Source organism: Haliotis cracherodii, unplaced genomic scaffold (assembly GCF_022045235.1).
Source record: "Haliotis cracherodii isolate W230 unplaced genomic scaffold, xgHalCrac1.p SCAF_1, whole genome shotgun sequence".
NCBI lineage: Eukaryota > Metazoa > Mollusca > Gastropoda > Lepetellida > Haliotidae > Haliotis > Haliotis cracherodii.
The window spans coordinates 63,909,096-63,934,255 of NW_027266264.1; the positions used below are offsets into that span (position 1 = coordinate 63,909,096).

Below are 25,160 nucleotides of genomic sequence, written 5' to 3' on the forward strand. Positions count from 1 at the left end.
ACCATGACGTCACAATCAAATGACTTCACTAATGTCTCTGCTACTGAAGCTGTTAGCAGTACTTTTACACTAAAGACGCTGCTAATTACTGTCTACAAACTGAAAAAGTTGGAAGTAGGATGTTGGAGGATAAATAAAATCTCACCCTCGTGTCTTTTGATATCAAATATATCAACACTCATGGATAAAAGTGGATTTTTTCCACTTTTATCAACTCATGTGAGATTCTCTATATCCCAAATATAACATTTGATACATTTGACCACTTTCTAAAATGTCATTGTGTATTCATAGCTTTCGGCCATGGGAGCATAGCCAATTTACGCTTGTCAGAGGGGTACACAAACTTAGTGATCTAGACTACTAGTTGTCAGACTTTCATTTTTGTGGAAGCCTTGGTGGCTGAGTTGGTTAGATCGCTGAATTTGTGTGCTGGCGATTAGTTAACCTCACTCTTGCAGTGTGGGTTCGAATCCCGGACGGCACTCAACAACCCACAAGTACAAGAATCTATACTTTACAAAGAAAGTGTTATTACAAATATAACATTGTTACATTTGACCACTTTCTAAAACGGCATTGTGTATTCATAATTTAGGACATTTCTTCATTGTTATTAAAGTATTGTTTACAACTTGCAGGTGAGAAGACGAAGAAGTGGAAGTACTTCTACACAATGTTGAATGGAACAGAGAAGCATCTATTCCTGTTTGAGAATGAACGAGTGAGTGTTACCATGGTTAATGTTGAGACCAGTTGCTATAGTGGTTACTGACAAGGGCCTCATTTCTCGAAGCGGCCTTTCAAAAGTATGATTATATATTGGAGTTACAACTGTCACAGAGCTCAGGGAGTATTGTGGAACAGGGCCGGTGTGTCGTGACCATGAGTTGTCTCCCCTTGTCCGAGTGAGTGAATTTATAGTGTTAATGCTTCTGAGGAGTTTCTCTGAGGAGTTTTATGTTGCTACTGTTAATTCTAATTTTGACAGGGTGGTAGGGTAGCCTACTGGTTAAAGCGTTCACTCGTCACACTGAAGGCCTGGGTTCGATTCCCCACATGGGTACAATGTGTGAAGCCCAATTGTGGTGTCCCTTGCCGTGATATTGCTGGAATATTGTTAAAAGGCGACGTAAAATCCAACTCACTCACACACTCTAATTTTGTCTCCAACTTATAGTATAAATGAGGCCCTGTGGTTAATATGTTTGTCTCACTGAACACTTGAGTTTGATTCCTAACATAAGCAGAGTTAGAAATTAGAGGGGGCCTGGGGTCCATAAAATTAGCTCCTATAGTATTTGAATCTAGGAACCCCTAAATCTTCAACGTTTATCATTACCGGGTATGTCTATCATAAGGATACCTTGACATTCATGCTGAAGTTCGAACACTGACCCTATACCACGTACATCCATATTTGTCTTCCCTGCCGTGAAATGTTTCTAACATTCTAACAGCTACTCTCCATCCTAGCTAGTTTCAACTCTTGTTGACTATTTCAGCGCTCGAGACCAAAGGATTTGATAGAACTTCAATACAGCTGTTTGTATCCTGTCCATGACAGCTTCTTTGGAAGGTAAGTCAAGATTTATCTGGCCGTTCTCAGAGGGTTGTGGGTTCGAATCCCGGTTCACCACCTTTATGTATCTAGGTTTGTCAGCACCATACCCGTGCTCATGGGTTTCACCAAAGTGGTAAACGTCTGAGATTTGCATCACTTCAGGCTTTCCTCCCACATTAAGCTGACACGCCGTGATATAACTGGAATACTGTTAAAAGTGGTGTTAAACCCAAATCACTCACTCAGAGGGTGATATTCAGCACTTAGTCTTCAGCAAATGTCAATGAAACTGTCAAATTAGAATTACTAATGATCCAAATCAGGTTACTATGGTCGTAACTTTGGCGAGGTCACTTATTATAGCCCAGACAAAATGTCGGGGGTATATAGTTATACCAAGGTTCCGTCCGTCCTCTTAAACTATTCAGGGGATTCACATCAAACTTAGTACATATAATCTGTGTCATATGAAGGGGTGCAATCAAAAGAAAAAAAATGTTTTTATTAATTTTCCATTTTTTTAATGAATTTTTCAAACCCTAACCCTATCCTAGCTATTTAATTTGTAACTACTGACACGCTCGGCGGGTCGGGGGTTTTAAGTGAGCCACCCTCACTTTTGCACTTGTTTTTTACTGATATAGGAATACAGGGAATATGCTTGAATATTTACTTTTACATAATTGCAGTAAATACAGTATTGAAGTGTCTCTGAAAAGTAGCAAAAAGCTGCCCATGTTTTTTCTCCCAATTTGTCACTTGGGTAAGGATGTTTCACTGTTGTAGTAATCCTTTGTGTAAGTCTATCAGGCAGATGCCACATGGGGATTTGATAAACGTACATCCGGAACTTGTTTCTGTCTGTGTATATTTCAAACCTGTCAACAGTGATCCATCGTAACACGTGACTGTGAGTTGCAACCTGCAGCTTTGACCCCTGAAGGATATATGTGTTCCTCTTAAACACCCAACCCATGTGGACGCCAGGTTAGAATCCATCTCCTGCAACCTATACTAGTTGCGACCTCAGTGGTTGTATCAATGCATTTGTTATTTCTATTTCAGACCCTACTGTTTCCAGCTGGTGTCCAACTACAATAACAACCACGTACAGACATGTTACCTCTGTGCTGACAGCGGGGATGTCGCACAGGTCTGTTGTTGTCATCATCAGTAGCAATGATTTAACCACTATCCAGTGTTGTACAGTACAGGGGTGGTCGGGTAGCCTAGTGGTTAAAGGGTTCGCTTGTCACGCCGAAGACCCGGGTTGGATTCCCGACATGGGTACAATGTGTGAAGCCCATTTCTGGTGTCCCCCGCTGTGATATTGCTGGAATATTGCTAAAAGTGGCGTAAAACCATACTCACTCACTCACTCATTGTACAGTACAGATGTATATCTCAGCTTAATAGAATCATTAAGATACATAAAAACTACCAAATTTACTACCCGGGTACCTAACCACCCTATTACCCGACCCTACCCGACCCTACCCGGGTACCCGCTGTAGGTCTCAAGAGATAGGTAAAACATGTCCGATGGGGAATAGCTTGACAGTACTCCTGTCAAAATAAATTTTGATACATGTATAAACCGATCTGGTCATGCATTCACTGAAGTTGACTGATGGTTTATCATTATGAAAACATATAAAGTCAGAAGGAATGTTTTTTCTAGTTGGAAAGAAATGTGAACATTTATCACTAATAGTGTAACCATAGCGGGTAGTCCTGTAATTACCTGATTCCTACTCAGTACCCACCCGACCCTAGTACCCGAGTTACCCGTCCTAGCCCTAGCTTCCAACATTAAATTAATGACCCAACCAAAACATCTGAAGTAAACTTGTATCAGTGAAACTAACAAGAATATGCACTACAAGAAAATAGCTTTTTTTTGATGCCATATCACATGCCCTGCTTTTGAATACACAGTGTTGAAAAGTAAGGGGTGTCCTTGAGTTTGCTCCTGTAGTGTTTTGAATCTGTTATTATAACTATTCTAAGTGATCGATTCGATTATTTATGACAAAACTACAGAAAATTTATTGACTTATATCTTGATATGGGGGCCATTTGTGGTATCCAGGGTTTGTCATTCAATTTGATACGAAGTTTGACGGTCAATGGTGATCTTGTTTGAGTACGTCTTTCAAAAAGCTCTGACACTCCGTTATGTTTACATTGTCAGTCATTGTTTGAAACTGAAACACCGCCACCTTGCGGGCTATTTATGGTCAGGGTTAGTATTTAAGCCCAACTCACTTGCCCATACCTGTCCTGGCCATATGGATCATCAAGGAGACTTTTTTTCCCATACAGAGATGGATCCATGCCCTGAAGCCCTACTGTAATAACACACCTGTAAAACGGCCAAGGAGCCTGAAGGAGCTGCACAGTCTGTCAATCATCATTTATGAAGCTCACAAACTCCACAACAAGTATCTCAACCACCCGTACGCCGTAGTCAGTCTCAACGAGGTGAAGGTCGGCAGGACAGAGGTCGGCGAGTCAACAAATCCTGTCTGGGAGCAAGAAATTGATCTGGAGTAAGTAAATGTGATGATTGGATATGGGAGTGATCAAATGATAGGTTAGTCTCTCTTACAGATCACAGAGCATATGTTTAATAAAACATCCATCCCCCATTCCATCCCTATTCCCATTCTCAACTATCAGAAAATATTCAACCCATTCTTAACTCTTGGAGACTGGAGGTGAGACTAATAGGTGAAATTGGGTTTAACGTCGCGTTCAAGATTATTGTACTTATATAGCGACGTGCATGCACATTTCTGTGTGTGTTGCTGCTTGTACTAGTCCGGACTGATGCCGATTTATAGTGCTAGCCCACTGAGATACCATGCAGCAGTTTAACATGAATACCCCACTCAGACACAGTATACTGACTCCCAGCCGAACACGCCTTGTTTTAGCCCCTTAATGCCGAGCGCCAGACAGGGTAACAATAAGTACTATCTTTTAACGTCTTTTGGTATGACGCGGTCAGGGATCGAACACTAGACCTTCCACTCTCCGGAGGCGGAGGCGGTCTACTAATACTTGAAGTTTCCCTTCCTAAATATTTTTTTGACTTATGCATATCTTTATATGTGAAATATACATGTATTGGTGGTCCACGTGAATACACACAAGACAATGTCTGGACGACGCAGCCTCGCAAATGACCCAAAGGATAATCAGCACATGCACAGACCTAGATTGCTGTTACAGGTCATATTTGAACACTCACCCTTTCAATGTGTCTGGTTGTGTTTTCAGTGACATCCCGAATGATATCGAAACATTTTCGGTGACACTGTATAACAAGGTGAAGAGGGCAAAAGAAACAAAAGTTGGTGAGTATATTTACCCAGGTCCATCACATACTAGGGAGGTTTCACTGCACAAGTGATCTACATCTGTATTGTAACATGTAGGTATAGTCATTACCGTGAACTAAATGTGTGGGCGTTGTAGTGACCTTTGTCACCTATATCTGTCAGCATTTCGATTGCATCCAAAAGTGGGAGAGATATGACAATTGGTATGAGAGAAAAGGTACAGTTAATCGACGTTAGGATTGTGAAAATATGCAGGAAATACCAAACTGGACCTGGTCATTATTAAAATTTTGGTAATTTTTTTAAAAACTTGTGCCTTTTATCAACGTCCTTCAATAGGATGTACATGTTGTTGATATCTCATATAAGTAATAAACGACTTGTGGTCGTTGTTTATCGTACAATAAAACACTGCAGGCTGCTCACCTCTTGTTTTTTCTCCCTGCAGTGTTTTTTTTGTACGATAAAAGACTCCCACTCATCTTTTATTTCTTAATTAAACATGCTAAATGTATGGGTGTTGCTGTGACATATATCAGTGTAGGTAGTACTGTTAATTGTCAGTGTGGCTAGTACTGTTATCTGTCAGTGTGGCTAGTACTGTTATCTGTCAGTGTGGGTAGTACTGTTATCTGTCAGTGTGGGTAGTACTGTTATCTGTCAGTGATGGTAGTACTGTTATATATCAGTGTGGGTAGTACTGTTATCTGTCAGTGTGGGTAGTACTGTTATCTGTCAGTGTTGGTAGTACTGTTATCTGTCAGTGTGGGTAGTACTGTTATCTGTCAGTGTGGGTAGTACTGTTATCTGTCAGTGTGGGTAGTACTGTTGTCTCTCAGTGTGGCTAGTACTGTTATCTGTCAGTGTGGGTAGTACTGTTATCTGTCAGTGTGGGTAGTACTGTTATCTGTCAGTGATGGTAGTACTGTTATATATCAGTGTGGGTAGTACTGTTATCTGTCAGTGTGGGTAGTACTGTTATCTGTCAGTGTGGGTAGTACTGTTATCTGTCAGTGATGGTAGTACTGTTATATATCAGTGTAGGTAGTACTGTTAATTGTCAGTGTGGCTAGTACTGTTATCTGTCAGTGTGGCTAGTACTGTTATCTGTCAGTGTGGGTAGTACTGTTATCTGTCAGTGTGGGTAGTACTGTTATCTGTCAGTGATGGTAGTACTGTTATATATCAGTGTGGGTAGTACTGTTATCTGTCAGTGTGGGTAGTACTGTTATCTGTCAGTGTTGGTAGTACTGTTATCTGTCAGTGTGGGTAGTACTGTTATCTGTCAGTGTGGGTAGTACTGTTATCTGTCAGTGTGGGTAGTACTGTTATCTGTCAGTGTGGGTAGTACTGTTATCTGTCAGTGTGGGTAGTACTGTTGTCTCTCAGTGTGGCTAGTACTGTTATCTGTCAGTGTGGGTAGTACTGTTATCTGTCAGTGTGGGTAGTACTGTTATATATCAGTGTGGGTAGTACTGTTATCTGTCAGTGTGGGTAGTACTGTTATCTGTCAGTGTGGGTAGTACTGTTATATATCAGTGTGGCTAGTACTGTTATCTGTCAGTGTGGGTAGTACTGTTATCTGTCAGTGATGGTAGTACTGTTATATATCAGTGTGGGTAGTACTGTTATCTGTCAGTGTGGGTAGTACTGTTATCTGTCAGTGTGGGTAGTACTGTTATCTGTCAGTGTGGCTAGTACTGTTATCTGTCAGTGTGGGTAGTACTGTTATCTGTCAGTGTGGCTAGTACTGTTATCTGTCAGTGTGGGTAGTACTGTTATCTGTCAGTGTTGGTAGTACTGTTAATTGTCAGTGTTGGTAGTACTGTTATATATCAGTGTGGGTAGTACTGTTATCTGTCAGTGTGGCTAGTACTGTTATCTGTCAGTGTTGGTAGTACTGTTATCTGTCAGTGTGGGTAGTACTGTTATCTGTCAGTGTGGGTAGTACTGTTATCTGTCAGTGTGGGTAAGTACTGTTGTCTCTCAGTGTGGGTAGTACTGTTATCTGTCAGTGTGGGTAGTACTGTTATCTGTCAGTGTGGCTAGTACTGTTATAACTTATATATCAGTGTGGGTAGTACTGTTATCTGTCAGTGTGGGTAGTACTGTTATCTGTATCCGATGTTGTGTGCAGCGGAAGTGCAGATCCGGCTGTCCCAGCTGGACACGCTGGACCAAGTGGACGACTGGTTCCCCCTCCAGCCAGCTTCCCCCAGCATCAAGGGGGAGATGGGCAACATCAGACTGAAGGCGCACTACCTGCACGAGATCATCATGCCTTTAGAGGAATACACGAGCCTCAAAGAGGTACTGACTTACTGCTGTATCTTGCTCTGATGGTGGATCAAACAGATAAATGGCCATTGCCAAGCCAAATGTAAACCCTGATCAGTGTTCATGTTAATATCACCACTAATACCATTTGAGGGTTTGTAAGATCCTAATTTAAGTGTACCGAGAGGACATGAGGACACCCCATTATGGGGCATAGCAGAATGACCTTTTGCAAACTTTGAAATGACTAACAAGAAGTCATCACAAGCCAGTCAGAAAGCAGCTTGAGGACACCCCATTATGGGGCATAGCAGAATGACCTATTGCAAACTTTGAAATGACTAACAAGAAGTCAGCATAAGCCAATCAGAAAGCAGCTTTCTCAAGCTATACGACACTAGTTTACAAACTGGTGACTCCCATTCCAGACTTTGCTCCGAAAAATATTTTTACAAATTTATCTTTTCAAAATTTGAAAACTGAACCAAAGAACATTCTAGAATGTCCATTAGATCATATATGACCTAGATTGTATGGCATTACTACCCACGGGTAGAACAAAGTCTCTTCCCTTCAAATGTTTATCCCAGTGAAGCGAGAGATAGACAGTGATTTTGACAGAAACAGTTGTACAGCCCACTGTATCAACCTTTTTGAATTTACATGATTAGAAAAAATACATTCTGACTGTCACTTTCCTGATCTGGTAAGAGACGCTATGATTGTTCGGATGAAAGGTCATTCTGATGTGACATGGAATGGGATTACCTCAGTTCTTTGTTCAGCAATGGAGAGAAATGAGATTTATTTTTAAAGAGATTGTGAAATGTAAGTGTTGAGTTAATTATAATTGCATTCTTGTTTGATTTTCAGCTGTTGTTGGGTGATAACTATGAAAATGTTATAACATTATCAAGAGTATGTGCCAAAAATGAATGGTTGGGACTGTCCAAGTCCTTACTAAGGGTCTTCTGTCATGAGAAGAAGGAAGCCAGACTGCTGAGGACACTCAATGATTTAGAGATAGACAAGGAAGGTGAGCTTCTGTACCTGTCCATTGATTAACTTGGTGAAGTCAATCTGTACAGTAGTCACATAGTGTGATTTAGTTGGCCTCCTTATCATAGGTAATAACAACAAAATAGGCCACCTACAGGGGTACACGGGCTAACGGGCCGGCAGTTAGTCAACATCTGACCTATCAGTCAGCCTAAGTTACTCAACTCCTGGTTTGTAAAGAAAACAATGATTGCGTATATAATATATAATAATGTAATATAATAAAATAAAACTTTAAAATAGAAAAAGCTACCAGATTGATTATCTACAGGCCACCTTGATCATGTTGATATTACCTGTGAAGATCCGGGGTAGAACAGGTCTTCAGCAACCCATGCTTGCCATAAAAGGTGACTATGCTTGTCGTAAGAGGCGACTAACGGGATCGGGTGGTCAGGTGCGCTGACTTGGTTGATGCATGTCATTGTATCCCAATTGTATAGATCAATACTCATGATGTCCATCACTGGCTAGTCTGGTCCAGACTCGATTATTTACAGACCTTCATATAGCTGGAATATTGCTGAGTGAAGCGTTAAACAACAAACTAACAAATAAAAAATCATGTTGCAATGACTGTAATATTGCTGACAGCGTTGTAGAACAACAAACAACAGACCAAGACAAGGTTCATCTGTAAAACAAAATAATAATGTCAAAAGAAGATAAATGGAATAAAAAGTGTACATGGTGATCTTGAAAGAGATATTAAAAACTGTCATTCTCACTCAGTTATCATATGTTGCTTGATGTGACCAGTTGAAGTGTCCCAGCTGTTCCGAGCCACGTCTCTAGCCACGGCCATGATGGACCAGTACATGAAGATGACCGCCACCACCTTCGTCCAGATTGCTGTCAAGGACTTGGTACAGAAGATAGTTGACAGCAAACAGTCATGTGAAGTAAGAACATTTCCTGAATACATCTCGAAACATTCTTGTTCAGATGATGACGATGTGTAGAATTATCTTGACCTGAAGTGTTGCATGGTGTAGAACAGTGGATACATCGTCACATAGGACACATAGAGGGGTGATTAGGTAACCAAGTGGTTAAAGCATTCTCTTATCCAGGGACAGCCACTTGTCAGTCTGTGACTAGCGGAAATCTTCAGGGACTTGTTGATTTCTCTTGAAAATCTATTTATTTTACATGAACTACTAGTCTGAAGTGAACTGTGGACTAGTTGTATTTGACCTTTGTGGGAATACTGCTTAAAACAGCATTAAAGCAGCATTAAAGCATACTGACTCCAGCAGGCCTACAATATTAGGGACCTGTGAAGATTCCGGGGTAAAATAGGTCTTCAGCAACCCATGCTTGCCGTAAAAAGGCGACTATGCTTGTCGTATAAAGGCGATTAACGGGATCGGGTTGTCAGGCCCGCTGACTTGGTTGATGCATGTCATCAATCCCAATTGCGTGGATTGATGCTCATGATATTAATCACTGGATTTTCTGGTCCAGACTCTATTATTTACAGACCGCCGTCATATAGCTGGAATATCGCTGAGTGTGGTGTTAAACAACAAACCAACCAACCAACCAACCTATATTAGGGCCCTATGTGAAGGGGCTGAAAAAGTCACCAATAGAAACCCTTGATTACCATAGGAGTCAACTAATGAACATTGTTTTATTACACTGTGTGACCTGGTTGACAATGCATTCACTGTGCAGTTACGTCGCTTGGCATGCCAGAGACCTATGATCATGGGTCCGAACCCCGGTTCACCATGGTTTGTCAATGTCAGCACCATATGTGCCCGTGGGTTTCACCAAAGTGGTAAATGTCTGTGACATGTATCACTTCGGGATTTTCTCCCACATTAAGCTGACACACAGTGACGTAATTTGGATACTGTTCAAAGTGGTGTTATACCCAACTCACTCACTCACTCATGTACAATGCATCAACAGTGAGGAATCACAGTGTTTGATCGCAAAGGCTGGAAATAATATAGTGTATGCAGAAACAGGGAGAGTCTGTAGCACCTTCATGTTCGATATGTGCCGTTTAGTCAGATGAGTGATTGAATGAGAATTATTTCGTTTTATCTTCATGAGTTGACTTGAGTCATCTATGACTTTCAGCTTAATCCAGCATTTCTAGAAAACCCGTCAGATGCCAAATCTAACCAGGAGTATTTTCTCAGCCTCCTCAACAATGTCATAGAATCCATCTTCAAGGCAACAGAGTACTGCCCCACGTAAGTTACTAGCAATGTATTAACTCTTTGGATATAAAAAGTAAGTGATTACTTGAGGGTTTTTGCACTACATTAAGAAGTAAATTTAGATAATTTTCTTAAAATATTTTCATCTGGTAGTTATGTTGTTTTTTTAGAAAGGAGCTGATTTAAAAATATACTATTTATTGACCCGAATGTGAGTCGTAGTATAGCGAGTAGGGAATATACCATCATGCCTTCACAAGATCAGAATATAATGGGGATCTGGTGTAACATTATTATGGACTGGCTGATTGATAGTTGCTCATACTGTCCATCACTGGTTTGTATGGTCAGAGTAGATCATCTATTGGCTGCTGTGATATTGTCGTAATATTGCGAACTGCAGTGTAAAACAACATTTGCTGACTCGCTATTCAATGATAATGGCCACTAACCAGAGTGTATTTTTTCAGAGTGTTGAGATAACCAGAGTGTAATGTTTCCGGGTGTCGAGGTAACCAGAGTGTAATGTTTCAGGGTGTCGAGGTAACCAGAGTGTAATGTTTCCGGGTGTCGATGTAACCAGAGTGTAATGTTTCCGGGTGTCGATGTAACCAGAGTGTAATGTTTCAGGGTGTCAAGGTAACCAGAGTGTAATGTTTCAGGGTGTCGAGGTAACCAGAGAGTAATGTTTCAGGGTGTCAAGGTACCCAGAGTGTAATGTTTCAGGGTGTCGAGGTAACCAGAGAGTAATGTTTCCGGGTGTCGATGTAACCAGAGTGTAATGTTTCAGGGTGTCAAGGTAACCAGAGTGTAATGTTTCAGGGTGTCGAGGTAACCAGAGAGTAATGTTTCAGGGTGTCAAGGTACCCAGAGTGTAATGTTTCAGGGTGTCGAGGTAACCAGAGAGTAATGTTTCCGGGTGTCGATGTAACCAGAGTGTAATGTTTCCGGGTGTCGATGTAACCAGAGTGTAATGTTTCAGGGTGTCGAGGTAACCAGAGAGTAATGTTTCCGGGTGTCGATGTAACCAGAGAGTAATGTTTCAGGGTGTCAAGGTACCCAGAGTGTAATGTTTGAGGGTGTCGAGGTAACCAGAGGGTAATGTTTCAGGGTGTTGAGGTCACAAGAGTGTAATGTTTCAGGGTGTGGAGGTCACAAGAGTAATGTTTCAGGATGTCTCTAGGTAACCAGAGTGTAATGTTTCAGGGTGTCGAGGAAACCAGAGTGTAATGTTTCAGGGAGTTGATGTAACCAGAGTGTAATGTTTCAGGGTGTCAATGTAACCAGAGTGTAATGTTTCAGGGTGTCAAGGTAACCAGAGCGTTATGTTTCAGGGTGTTGAGGTCAGAAGAGTAATGTTTCATGGTGTCGAGGTAACCAGAGTGTAATGTTTCCGGGTGTCGATGTAACCAGAGTGTAATGTTTCAGGGTGTCGATGTAACCAGAGAGTTATGTTTCCGGGTGTCGATGTAACCAGAGTGTAATGTTTCCGGGTGTCGATGTAACCAGAGTGTAATGTTTCAGGGTGTTGATGTAACCAGAGTGTAATGTTTCAGGGTGTTGATGTAACCAGAGTTTAATGTTTCAGGGTGTTGAGGTCACCAGAGTGTAATGTTTCAAGGTGTCGATGTAACCAGAGTGTAATGTTTCCGGGTGTCGATGTAACCAGAGTGTAATGTTTCAGGGTGTCAAGGTAACCAGAGTGTAATGTTTCAGGGTGTCGAGGTAACCAGAGAGTAATGTTTCAGGGTGTCAAGGTACCCAGAGTGTAATGTTTCAGGGTGTCGAGGTAACCAGAGAGTAATGTTTCCGGGTGTCGATGTAACCAGAGTGTAATGTTTCAGGGTGTCAAGGTAACCAGAGTGTAATGTTTCAGGGTGTCGAGGTAACCAGAGAGTAATGTTTCAGGGTGTCAAGGTACCCAGAGTGTAATGTTTCAGGGTGTCGAGGTAACCAGAGAGTAATGTTTCCGGGTGTCGATGTAACCAGAGTGTAATGTTTCCGGGTGTCGATGTAACCAGAGTGTAATGTTTCAGGGTGTCAAGGTAACCAGAGAGTAATGTTTCCGGGTGTCGATGTAACCAGAGAGTAATGTTTCAGGGTGTCAAGGTACCCAGAGTGTAATGTTTGAGGGTGTCGAGGTAACCAGAGGGTAATGTTTCAGGGTGTTGAGGTCACAAGAGTGTAATGTTTCAGGGTGTGGAGGTCACAAGAGTAATGTTTCAGGATGTCTCTAGGTAACCAGAGTGTAATGTTTCAGGGTGTCGAGGAAACCAGAGTGTAATGTTTCAGGGAGTTGATGTAACCAGAGTGTAATGTTTCAGGGTGTCAATGTAACCAGAGTGTAATGTTTCAGGGTGTCAAGGTAACCAGAGCGTTATGTTTCAGGGTGTTGAGGTCAGAAGAGTAATGTTTCTGGGTGTCGAGGTAACCAGAGTGTAATGTTTCCGGGTGTCGATGTAACCAGAGTGTAATGTTTCAGGGTGTCGATGTAACCAGAGAGTTATGTTTCCGGGTGTCGATGTAACCAGAGTGTAATGTTTCCGGGTGTCGATGTAACCAGAGTGTAATGTTTCAGGGTGTTGATGTAACCAGAGTGTAATGTTTCAGGGTGTTGATGTAACCAGAGTTTAATGTTTCAGGGTGTTGAGGTCACCAGAGTGTAATGTTTCAAGGTGTCGATGTAACAGAGTGTAATGTTTCATGGTGTCGAGGTAACCAGAGTGTAATGTTTCAGGGTGTTGAGGTACATCTGTGGCTGCCTTCAGAGGAAAGCCCAGCAGAAGTGGCCTGATGATGAAACTGTCAAAACAAGGGCTGTCAGGTACGTGCATACACTAAGAAAATACCATTTCGTATGAACATGCTATTTATGTACAAGTGTCAGTTAGGAAACATCAGCAACTTCGGTCAGACACTGCATTCCTGATAACCTTTTATCCTGTGGGGATTTGGGGTTAGAATTGATCCCTAGCAACAGATGCTGGTCGTTATCATAGACTGGGTTGTCTCACACTCTACTCCGTCATTTACAGGTGCCATAGCTGGGATATTGCTGAGTGTGGCGTTCACGCAAAACAGCAACAGTTAGCCAACATGTAATCAGTAACTGAAGTCTACACTGTTGTTTTCCAAGATTGCAGGGACTTGTTGACAATAGTAGTCAGTAGTGTATCAGAGAAACTGTAGGTATCGAGGACCATGTAGTGATGTCAAACAGTTGTCAACCAGAATGATCCACAACTTCTTTCATTATGAAGGGGCGGTCAGGTAGTCTAATGGTTAAGGCATTTGCTCGCCATGCCGAAGACCGGGGTTCGATTCCCGACATCTGTACAATGTGTGAAGCCCATTTCTGGTGTCCCCCGCCGTGATATTGCTGGAATATTGCTAAAATCGGCGTAAAACCATACTCACTCACTCTTTCATTATGATGATTACTTTTACAGCGGTTTCATCTTCCTTCGGTTGTTGTGTCCTGCGATCCTGACCCCAAAGTCTTTCAATCTTGTCTCAGGTAATAAAACTTTTGTTGTGTTACGATGGTCAGAGACTTACAGGGAATAGTGTCAGGGTTGATTGTTTGCTTGTAATCATTGACAGAACTTTCAGTGCATTGCAATTGTCCCTGGACCTGTGACGTGTATGCCACATTTATACATCAGTAGTCTGCATCGATAGGCTACGGCTTGGAGTATGAAAAAATGGGGCCCAATGCAATGGTGATCGTGATTTACTTTAGCTGCCAGGATGATCAGCTGTTCATGGCTTTAAATCTCACACTGAGAATAACTTGGTGACAATAGGTATTTCTACACCAAGTACCTATCCTTTGGAACTCACTAAACCAGCATCAATGTTCTGGTCCAGATTTCATTATTGCTGCAATTTTGCTGAGTGCGGTGTTAAACAACAAACAAAACATCTTAAGTACATTGTGAATTCAGATATAAGAATGTGTAATAGTTGTTCTTGTTCTCTGTTTTCTTTAGAAAATCCGTCTGAAACAGCTGCACGGAACTTAAAGTTGGTTGCCAAGGCAATACAGAACTTAGCCAACCTTGTGGAGTCCGGCACTAAGGTAGTGTATCGTCAGGCCAGGGCTTGATGTATTCCTGGGTCCAAACCAGGAGATAGGAAGGTCGTGGGTTTGAACCCTGGCCGTGTCATAGTAAAGGACGTTAAGAGATGGTATTTGTTGTTATCCTGCCTGGTGCTTGGCATTAAAGAGCAAAAACAAGGATTGGATGGCTTAGAGTCAGTTTTGTGTGTGTCTGAGTGGAGTATTCATGTTAAACTGCAGCATTGTGGGCTAGCACTAAATAATTGGTAATAGTCTGGACAAGTACAAGAGCAAGCACAGACAGACAGACAGACTCTCCCTCCCTCTCTCTCTCTCTCTCTCTCACTCACACACAAGCACGCACACACACAACACACACACACGCACACACACACACACACACACATGCTGTAACACGATTTTAGTCTGTTAAGCAATATCAAAGTAATGTGTACTTCAGAATCTATTTATTGTTCCATTGAAAGTATAAAAGTATGGCATGTTTGATTTTATGGTGAGTTGGAAGGTCTGACAACAGCCAGGTTTGTCCGCAGGAATCGTACATGGAATCGGTCCAGCCTTTCATCAAGAAGAACAAAGAAAGAGTGGTTCAGTTCCTGGAATCACTATCTGTAAGTCAGCTAATTTAACCAATCAGTATTAGGCAAAACTTTCGAAGTGGAATAAGATAATCTAAAGTGAACTATATTTACGTGCTCACCACAAACATTTGTGCGTATGATAGATTAATTGGCAAAACAGAAGGTTACTATAGATACTGTTGAAGGCAGCATTAAACCAACTCACTCTCTAATGTGTTTTCTCGTAAACTATTTTGAGCTCAGCTGATTGAAAGTCAAGCAACCTATTTTAAGCTCCCCTTACAATGTTGTAGTGCATTGTCCGGTTGTCCATCCTTTTTTTAATTTTTGTATGTTTGACATCTCCTCTGAAACTGCAAGGCCCATGGATCTGAAACTTTGTTCAAATGATCCCAGGTGTGGTGTCTCTACATCGTCATCATGTATTTGAATAACATTTATAATGTCAATAATATTTTCATATCTATCCCTGCATCCCAATAAGCCAATGGTAAAGTCTGGAACATTTTGATAAACTGTTGCCATGTATCAGAACATTATATCCAATTCATGTTCTATCCCAACTATGCCTGGCAGAATATCCCAGTGGACAACACAATTCCAGAGTGCCCTGAGGGAGACCCTGCTCGGGATCTGGCCACCATCCATCAGCTGTGTGCTGCCCATCTTGAAGATCTTCGTGCTCAGAGTGAAGCCCAGGTTTGTACTGAAGGGATAGGACAGTCCCTGACAACCACTGGTTTGTCAGGCCTACATAGATTTACAGGCTACAGGTATAGATTAAATATGACTGACAACAAGCAAATGACACCCAGGAAGATTTAACTGCATGACCTAGTGGTCAAGGCCTTCATGTTTATTGTTTGTTTGTTGTTTAATGCTGCACTCAGCAATATTCCAGTTATATGACGACAGTCTGTAAACAATCTTGTCTGGACCAGACAATCCAGTGATTGACATCATCAGCATCGATCCACGCAATTGGGATACGTTGACATGCATCAACCAAGTCCCGTTAGTTGCCTTTTACGGCAAGCATGGGTTCCTGAAAACCTACTGTATACTGCGTCTGAGTGAGGTATCCATTTTATACTGTGGCTAGTGGGCTAGCACTATATACACAGGACAGGGACCAGCTGGCTTGGAGTCTGTATACTGTGTCTGAGTGAGGCATCCATGTTGTACTGTGGCTAGTGGGCTAGCACTGTATACACAGGACAGGGGCCAGCTGGCTTGGAGTCTGTATACTGTGTCTGAGTGAGGCATCCTTGTTATACGTGGCTAGTGGGCTAGTACTGTATACACAGGACAGGGGCCAGCTGGCTTGGAGTCTGTATACTGTGTCTGAGTGAGGTATCTATGTTATACTGTTGCTAGTGGGCTAGCACTATATACACAGGACAGGGGCCAGCTGGCTTGGAGTCTGTATACTGTGTCTGAGTGAGGTATCCATGTTATACTGTGGCTAGTGGGCTAGCACTATATACATGCAAGCACGTTGCTTTATGTGTCCAATTATATTTCATCTTACTTCTGGGGCGATGGGGTAGCCAAGTGGTTAAAGCGTTTGCTTGTCAAGCCGAAAGCCTGGGTTCGATTTCCCACATGGATACAATGTGTAAAGCCCATTTCTGGTGTCCCCGGCCGTGATATGGCTGGAATATTGCTTTTTTCAACCACTTTTTGAAGAGGCTTGTGGTTGTTATGAAGATACGAGTCAAACCACTGTACACCCATGGAGATGTGGGTTAGAATAGGTCTTCAGCAATCCATACTTACTGTAAAAGGTGAATGTGCTTGTCGTAAGAGGCGACTAATGGGATCGGGTGGTCAGGATCGCTAACTTAGTTAATGCATGTCATCATTGCGTGGATAGGTGCTCATGATGTCAATCACTGGATTGTCTGGAACAGACTCGATTATTTACAGACCATTGTCATATAGCTGGAATATTGTTTAGTGCAGCTTTTAACAACAAACAAACAAAATGAACCACAGTAAAAGATTTGATTTTATTGAGATTGGAATTCTTCTTTCTTGTTTCAGCCTGCCTTGAAGAGGTTCGTGGTTGTAACGGAGAAACTGACCAGCAAGAAAGAGTATATGTGCGGGTCATGACGTCACTCCCCTGCAGCTGACCACAGCGTGTGACAGACTTGAGACCAAACAAGCCAGCGGCCCATTTCATGGTCATGTGACCTGTCTCAATCATGTGACCAGCATTTCTAGATCATCCAATGATATAGGAATCCTCCACAATACAAGCATGTTGTCCAATGTTGAACCACATCACTTTACAACATTGGAGTACAGGTCAAACCACATGATCAGCCATTCAAGATGAGTGTTTCATTCATCCAATAAGGGATCAGTTGGTTGATCACATGACAACAGACAAGGAGAAATGGAGTTGGCAAGTTCTGATTGGCTGGGAAGAAGTGCTAGCAGATTGTCTGCTGACAGACCAATGAATGCCGAAAGGAACATTGATGCATAATATCTTCAGGGACAAGTATTTTCTACTGCAGCAACAAGAAGAGCTGAATAATCTATGTATGAGTGTAGATTTCTTCGTCATCCAAGCATCATCAAACGGTGTATGATGTCAGATACGTTTGGTGACCGTGCCCGGGCAGGCCTGAGCATAGCTGCTGTATGAAATCTGCTTCCGTCACCTTTCCCTACTAGCCTCCAGTCATTCAGATGTAACACTTCATTCTATCTTTATCCTATAAGTGCCAAATTTTTGTATAATTTTCTATATCAATTTTCTAATAATTCATATGTTTGTAGTAATATTTCTGCAATATGATCAAGTTGAAAAAAAATCAAAGATTTTCCAACATGACATGATGTTTGAAAAAATGTGAAATGTATTTTTGGATTGCATTATCAAGATATCAGGATAACAGTTTATCCTCGTTGATGATGAGGAAGTGCTTGGATAACAACAGCATCTGAATCATAATGAGGGTGTTATCACGTATTTGGCAATAGTCAGTGTCAGATAAAACGTATTACATGCTATTTATTTGATTCAATATGTCATCTATATGATGTATAGTAGAATGCATCAATCTACTCACCAGTGCAATGTTGCATGTATCGACTTTGCTGTTTACAACGTCACTAGACATTTCATTGACCACAAGCTACAATTTACCATACTTCATTGCTGTTTCAAAGTCATCATTTTAGTATTTTAGTACAAGCCATAGGAGTCATTACAGTTTTACCTGAGAAAACAATCAAACACTTGCTTTTAAGGATTTTATATTCATATTTTGATATCACAAATATTTACTTTAGATAATTTACATATTTTGTTCATGATAATGGGACAAAATTTTGTAAAGAAATATGCACTTTTTGAAATATTTATTCATGGTGTAATTATCCTCTGAATGTATCATGGTTGTGAAGTTTCTGGGATCGGAGGTCTTTCTGGAGAAAATTCTTGGCAAACATTTACTTTAAGTAAGGGAGTACTGAGCTGTGACATTGTTGTGTATAACCGAGGCAGCAAGTCCATCTCTCTGACTTACTCCACTAGGAGGGTTCGAATCCCAGATTCGCCCAGATTATGTTTCAAGGTTTGTCAGCACCATACCCTTGTTTGTGGGTTGCGCCACCAAAGTGTTTGATGTCTAAGACCTGCATCACTTTGAGCTTTCCCTCCACATCAAGCTGACGCGCCGTGATACAACTGAAATACTGTTCAAAGCGGCAACTCTCTACAACTTGCCACTGTCTTTGATGAGTACAAATAGCATTGGAACGTGAATTTGTATTTTTTAATGATGTATGGTGAAACATGTCTGCGAAAATTTGGACAATACTTTTATCAAATATTCACATTGACAGAAATGTGGAAATAGTGCTATTATAACAGTGCTTAAAGGGTGATAACTCGTTGGGAATTTGAGGGTAATTCGGTAGGATAAGTAGGTAATATATCGACATATACAATACCCAAATAGTCCTGATTATAAACATTGTATGTATGCAGCCCCTTTGTTGCTGATGAAACAGTAGCACTACCAGGACTGGTCATGGACAGATCCTCAACTCCTCATCCAGATCTTTTCATAACTTGACCTGTGATAATAATTTACCAAAGTTGGGTCTTATGAAAATCCAGGAAATATGATCAGTAATTTGACACTTAAATGACCCTCTCCTTAAGTTCGAACTTTGTATAGTTAAACTAAAGCCACCTCACCAAGACCGTGGAAAAGGTTACCAATAGCCATGCTTGTCACCTTGTGGGGATTCCTGGGTAAGAATGGCAACCAATGCTTGTCATAAAACCCTACAACTGTGGATCGGGCGGCTAACCATTCAAACCGGTATTTATCAGACTTGGGTGACAGTGGTTGGTTACTCAGGCCCACCAGTGACAACCAACAGAGAGCAACCACACCGTGGAGCATGTACACACTTTAAGCAGACATAGCCACAAAGTACAAACAAGACACAATGCTCATTAAGAGTACATCGTAATGATTAAAACCAGTCACATTTTGAAGGGCACCAAGCAGTAAATGACATGGACCACAACCAACTGAGTGCATGCGCGTTTGGTTAACTCCATTGAAAATGTGGATGGTTTTTATCATTATGATGCAAACTTTTTTGGGTATTGGTTCTTGTTTTTGTTTCTATTGTAAGTATGTACATATTCCTTGCCGTAAAAGGTGACTATGCTTGTCGTAAAAGGCAACTAACGGGATTGGGTGGTCAGGCTCGCTGACTTGGATGATGCATGTCATCGTTCCCAATTGTGTGGATCGATGCTCATGATATTAATCACTGGATTGTCTAGTCCAGACTCGATTATTTACAGACCGCCTTCATATAGCTGGAATATTGCTGAGTGCGGCGTTAAACAACAAACCAACCAACCAACATATTCAATAGTTTGGTTGCTCTTGGTTTTCATTGGTGGGCCTGTTATTTCTGACAACATTGTGAAACAACATTCACTTACTCAGTCCTCCTCCTACCCCAATGAAGACCATGGGGCAGGTCGGGTAGCCTGGTGGTTAAAGCCTTCGCTTGTCATGCCAAAGACCCGGGTTTGATTCCCGACATGGGTACAATGTGTTGCGCCCACTTTTTGGGTCCCTCGCTGTGGAACATTGCTAAAAGTGGTGTAAAACCACACTCACTCACTCACTCACTCACTCACTCACTCACTCACTCACCCACCCACCCACCCACCCACCCACTCACTCACTCACTCACTCACTCACCCACCCACCCACCCACCCACCCACTCACTCACTCACTCACTCACTCACTCACTCACTCACTCACTTAGGATGGTGCTGAGATTGTGGAATGGGTACCTGTCTTAATTATTCCTAAATATTTCCACGTCTGTCTGTCCTGACCAAGCCCTGGTAGAGGGGCAAGTCATTGTGTTCACAAAGCTAAGTGCAATATGAGGGTGCTTCCTGAGTTCCCTGTGTACCTCATCATGACGTGTCTCGCCACCTGCTGTATCTGGAAGCAGTGTTCCAGTGTTCCAAATAAGTGTGTAGCTGGTCACTTGGCTAGGTAGCTCCTTCTGTCCTACTATATATGTACTAGCCAACAATGGAAACATTGTGGAAACACAGCCAAATCTTGCAGTGAAGAAAACTGGAAACATGGCTACTTTTTTTACCCGACTACATCTTTCTTCATTTATCGTCATTTAAAACTTAACAACTATGACATATTTGTAAACAAAATTAATATAAAGGTATGTTAATTTTTTAATTTTCAAGAAAAGTTTTATATATACACTCGGGTGGTAGATGTGTCATAGCAACTTATCAGCTTATCAAAACTTGCTAGGGACAATATGTGTACCTTGTTGGCACTGATTGTATTTATTCCTACTTGACATCAACTCAGGACCAATCTCTTTGTGAGGGGGGGGGGGGGGCATGGGTGGTCCAGTTCACTCCGATTATGTTTCTAGGTTTGTCAGCACCATACCCGTGCTCGTGGGTTTCACCATAGTGGTTAACGTCAAAGATCTGCATCATTTCGGGCTTTCCTCCCACATTAAGCTGACACGCGGTGATATAACTGGAATACTGTTAAAAGCGGCATTAAACCCACAAGTTTAACTTCTGTATGGTTTTGATAAGCCCCCCGGACCCTGTCAAATTTCTACGCACCTTGAGTGCTTCAACGACACCTATTACAAGTTATACAGTGTGAGAAAAAATGTCTGACTAGACACTAGGATGGTCGGCTTGAAGTAGCCCACACAGGAAATTAGTAGCCGTGGGAAAATATGTAGGCAGTTATTTAGAACACTTGTAGGCAGTGTCGACCGGCAGCAAGTGTGTGTTTTCAGCTGATGTCATGTGGTTAGCTACAGTTAGAAGCATGGACAATTCTAGTCATGCGAAATGTCCTATTTGGAAATTGACCCTTGCTAGGAAAGATGGATAGATATTGTTAAAAATCAAGTGCACATTTCCTGCCAAGGTAAGGGCTTTGTAATTGATGTCCTGGATGCTGTTGAACAAAGCAATCTTAACGTTAAGGGGATCGTAACTCCCGTACCTCAACATAGACTTACGGCAGTCGTAGCGCTGAGGTTGTTTTGTACAACGACACCCTGTTAGATACTGTTTCAATGTAATTGGGATAATAATTGCAAGGTTGATATATACTACTCAAAAGAAGTTAAAGAACCCCCACTTTCTTGTTGCCATAATTAACCTGATTGTACAGATTAACTATTGTCAAATATCAAATTGGGTGTTCTTTAACCTCTTGTGAGTAGTATGCGTAAGGAAATTAGAGCCAATTAGTGGTGTGTGAATGATTGGGAAAAACTTGCCAGACTGCCAATTGGCTGAACGTAGTTTCTCCTCAACATGTTTAAAATATAAGTGTAAAAGGTTCCCAATGCAGGTGTTTGTCTGGGGAATCCATGTGAACTTGTCAAGTCTTAAAGACTTGGATGGCAAGATAATAGTGTCATAGTTTCATATCTATAAGGTAGAATCAGCCGGTTCTGATACCAATATTAGATGATGTGTCATTTTGATTGCTTATTCCTAAGGACATACAGTCTTCCCATCATGTTATCACGTTCGATCTATGATCAAGTGTTTGATAGGCACTTAGATGTTACAAGGACATGGAGACTTGTAACTTTTATAGGTAACTACATGTATTGTTTGTGAATTCGTTTCACGGCTACTTTATGCCCCTTCATCAGTCGAGAGAGCCTGAAATGTTCTTACAAACAATCAATAAGTATTTTATACAGTGTCATGTCTTCATGTCCTAGTGATACACTCAGCTTTAGTAGTTCCTTGTAGTTCAGGATCAAGAATGTTAAGACAACTGCTAAATGAACTTGTCAGTGGAAGAGACAAATTTTATTATGAATGAATATGTATTTTAAAAAGATGTACGGCTCTAAGCCAAAATATTAACATATTGTAATAATTTTTTTATTCATTGTATGTGGTTCATTATATTTTGGAAGGAAGTTTTTTGATGTACAGTGAAGTCTGGTTGTAATGGATGTAGGGGAATCTTACAAGGACAAGGAGATACCATGACATGCAAGATGAAGGTACTTTCAGGACTTGGGACCATTGCTATTTGGGCAGAAGGGGTCGCCGTGTAGGGTACTGAAGAATGTACCCCAGGTACCATTCTGTATACAGAAGTACGGAAATATACATGTATACGGAACAAAACAAGTCTGGGATCATGCATATTTTGGAGGACATTTTTTTGTAGTGGAGACCGAGTACACAATTTCATATAAATATCCCCCAAATATTCCTGATCCCCAACTGGGTTTCACCAAAGTGGTAAACGTCTGAGACCTGCATCACTTCAGGCTTTCCTCCCACATTAAGCTGACACGCCGTGATATAACTGGAATACTGTTAAAAGCGGTGTTAAACCCAACTCACTCACTCACTTTACATGAAAGGTCAAACTGAAAAAGGTCTCTCCTAGAGTACAATTGTGTATTTTTGATTCAGCCAAGGTATATTTCGAGTACCCTACACGCCAACAACCCTTTCAGTGTTACTCATATGTATGTAAGAATTCAAGATTCGTGATTAATATTTTCACACTTAACAATTTCAAATGTTTTTACAGGTAATAATCGAATAAAATGAATTATGTTTGTTTCTGATTCCTAGACAAAATGACCACCTATCCATGTGTTTAAGAATTGTATTAGTTTGTTGGTGGAAATTTACTGTGTTATGGTGATCAGTTAAAATTATTTGTTAAAATTACGGGAAGTGGTTTGCGTGCAGTATGACCAGTATTATTGAGATCTAACGAGTTGTGTGCCATCTCTTGTAAGGCGCCAGCTGGCTGCAGTAGTTGCAGGCCACAAAGGAGGGCAGTTTTCGAAGAATAGTTTATTTATAAAACAGAAATATATTTAATAATCTAGTACAGTTGTAAGACTCAGATCCACGAAGTTAGATTGTGTACATCGCACAATCCTAGACCTACAGAAATGTGTGTGTTATCAGTTGCAAATAATGTCATGCAGATGTGAATTGTGTTTCTCTAATAGCAGGTCCAATAGAGAGGAAGCGGTTTGATGCTCAATTTTACATTGTTGTTTCTGAATTTAAGAAAGTACAGAGATTAAGATATCCCCAAAGTTTAGCAAATACTGCTTTCCTCGCAACTTACCTGCCTAGGATACTTATACTATTCAACTTTTGATAGGGATAACAGATATGACAGTCTGTTTAAATATACACTTGACTTATTATGAGAATCAGATTTTTATATCATAATAAAGAAATCAAAAGTGGAGTCATATTTTGTGGAATCCCAGTATAAATATAGTAGTCAGAACAAATGGGGCGTCCTCGTTTTATTAATCTCGGTTTGAACATGAAGTAGTCTACCACAGAGATCCTTCATAGATCTGAGTCCTACAGAGTTTTTACTAGCAACATTCATGCTCAGGATTTATTTGGTAAGAGTGTTTGTGAGGCATTTATATTCCATTACACAGACTCTAACTCTGTTTTCTTTGAAAGGAAAGTATTGTGTATCTCCTAGTGATCTGCTCGCCACATGTTGCAGTCTACATGTATAGCAAGTGTTTCAAAAGGCATGATGTGTATAATATTGTTATTGTTGATTGTTGTTGCTGCCAACCGAACACTAATTTTATGCCAAAATGTTAATTTTTTCAAAGTGCTGATGAATTTTGTTTTGTTGGTATTGTTCTGATAACCGCCCTTGTGCCCTAAAAACACAGTCTCTGTAGATGAATCTATAGTCATACAAGCTGTTGCCAGAAAGCTCCTCAGTGTTGCAAGCATTGCTAACAAACACTGTACCGTATTCGACGTAATAAGCACTCTGTGTGCTCTCAAAATTAGAAATAGCAGGCTCTTATTAGAATATTATTTTGGTAAAAAAAACAGACTTAAAAAGATAAATATCTTGGTTTATGCTGACAGCCTGAAATGTTTATGTATGACAGATATATTTTTCCAGAATTTGATTCCCCATAATTAACGGTGCATATAACACACGAGTGCGTATTATACGCAAATAAATAAGTCTTTGTGTACATTGATCAATCAGAAGGGGTGCTAATTGGGATAGTTCACTAGCCAATATATTAGCAAATATCGCAGTGGGCACTTATTAGAGTGGGGCGCTTATTACGTCAAATACGGTATTTGATGTTATCTGTTGCTTCATTGCAAAACAGCTGTTTTTCCAATGCTGGTTTTTTATGTTGACAATAATCATTGTTTGCTGCATCATAATTTTTACTGTAGTCTTTCCACTGGATCAATGGATTATCTTACTTGTAAAATATGTAACTGCCAGGCAGTTTTTAAAAAAAACACTTGTTACCATGGTAACCAGAACATGCATTTTATAGGCTTCTGGGAATTGGAAATTTGGGTGCTTGAATGAAACAGTTGCAAACTGTGTTCTGGAAATTTTGCATGTTCTTTACGTTTTGTGGTGAGAAAAACACCTCTTGAAATACCTGGCGCAAGACTCCTGTAGTATGTGTATAATGCAGTGATGTCTCACAAG

General features: G+C 40.9%; 1 protein-coding gene across 2 annotated transcripts in view; it reads left to right on the top strand.

Annotated features, from left to right (window-relative positions):
• The window catches only part of LOC139455300 (ras GTPase-activating protein 1-like), a 56,207-nt gene extending 36,538 nt beyond the window's left edge, over window positions 1–19,669 (top strand). For both annotated transcript variants that reach the window (XM_071236889.1, XM_071236958.1), the window contains 15 exons: window positions 642–724; window positions 1,506–1,579; window positions 2,630–2,717; window positions 3,890–4,116; window positions 4,850–4,926; window positions 7,049–7,221; window positions 8,062–8,224; window positions 9,007–9,149; window positions 10,342–10,457; window positions 13,162–13,248; window positions 13,874–13,941; window positions 14,417–14,505; window positions 15,042–15,119; window positions 15,666–15,788; window positions 17,136–19,669. In XM_071236889.1, coding sequence (XP_071092990.1) covers window positions 642–724; window positions 1,506–1,579; window positions 2,630–2,717; window positions 3,890–4,116; window positions 4,850–4,926; window positions 7,049–7,221; window positions 8,062–8,224; window positions 9,007–9,149; window positions 10,342–10,457; window positions 13,162–13,248; window positions 13,874–13,941; window positions 14,417–14,505; window positions 15,042–15,119; window positions 15,666–15,788; window positions 17,136–17,207 — 1,661 coding nt within the window. In that variant the 3' untranslated portion in view covers window positions 17,208–19,669. The remainder of the gene's footprint in view (window positions 1–641; window positions 725–1,505; window positions 1,580–2,629; window positions 2,718–3,889; window positions 4,117–4,849; window positions 4,927–7,048; window positions 7,222–8,061; window positions 8,225–9,006; window positions 9,150–10,341; window positions 10,458–13,161; window positions 13,249–13,873; window positions 13,942–14,416; window positions 14,506–15,041; window positions 15,120–15,665; window positions 15,789–17,135) is intronic.
• The last annotated feature ends 5,491 nt before the right edge of the window (window positions 19,670–25,160 follow it).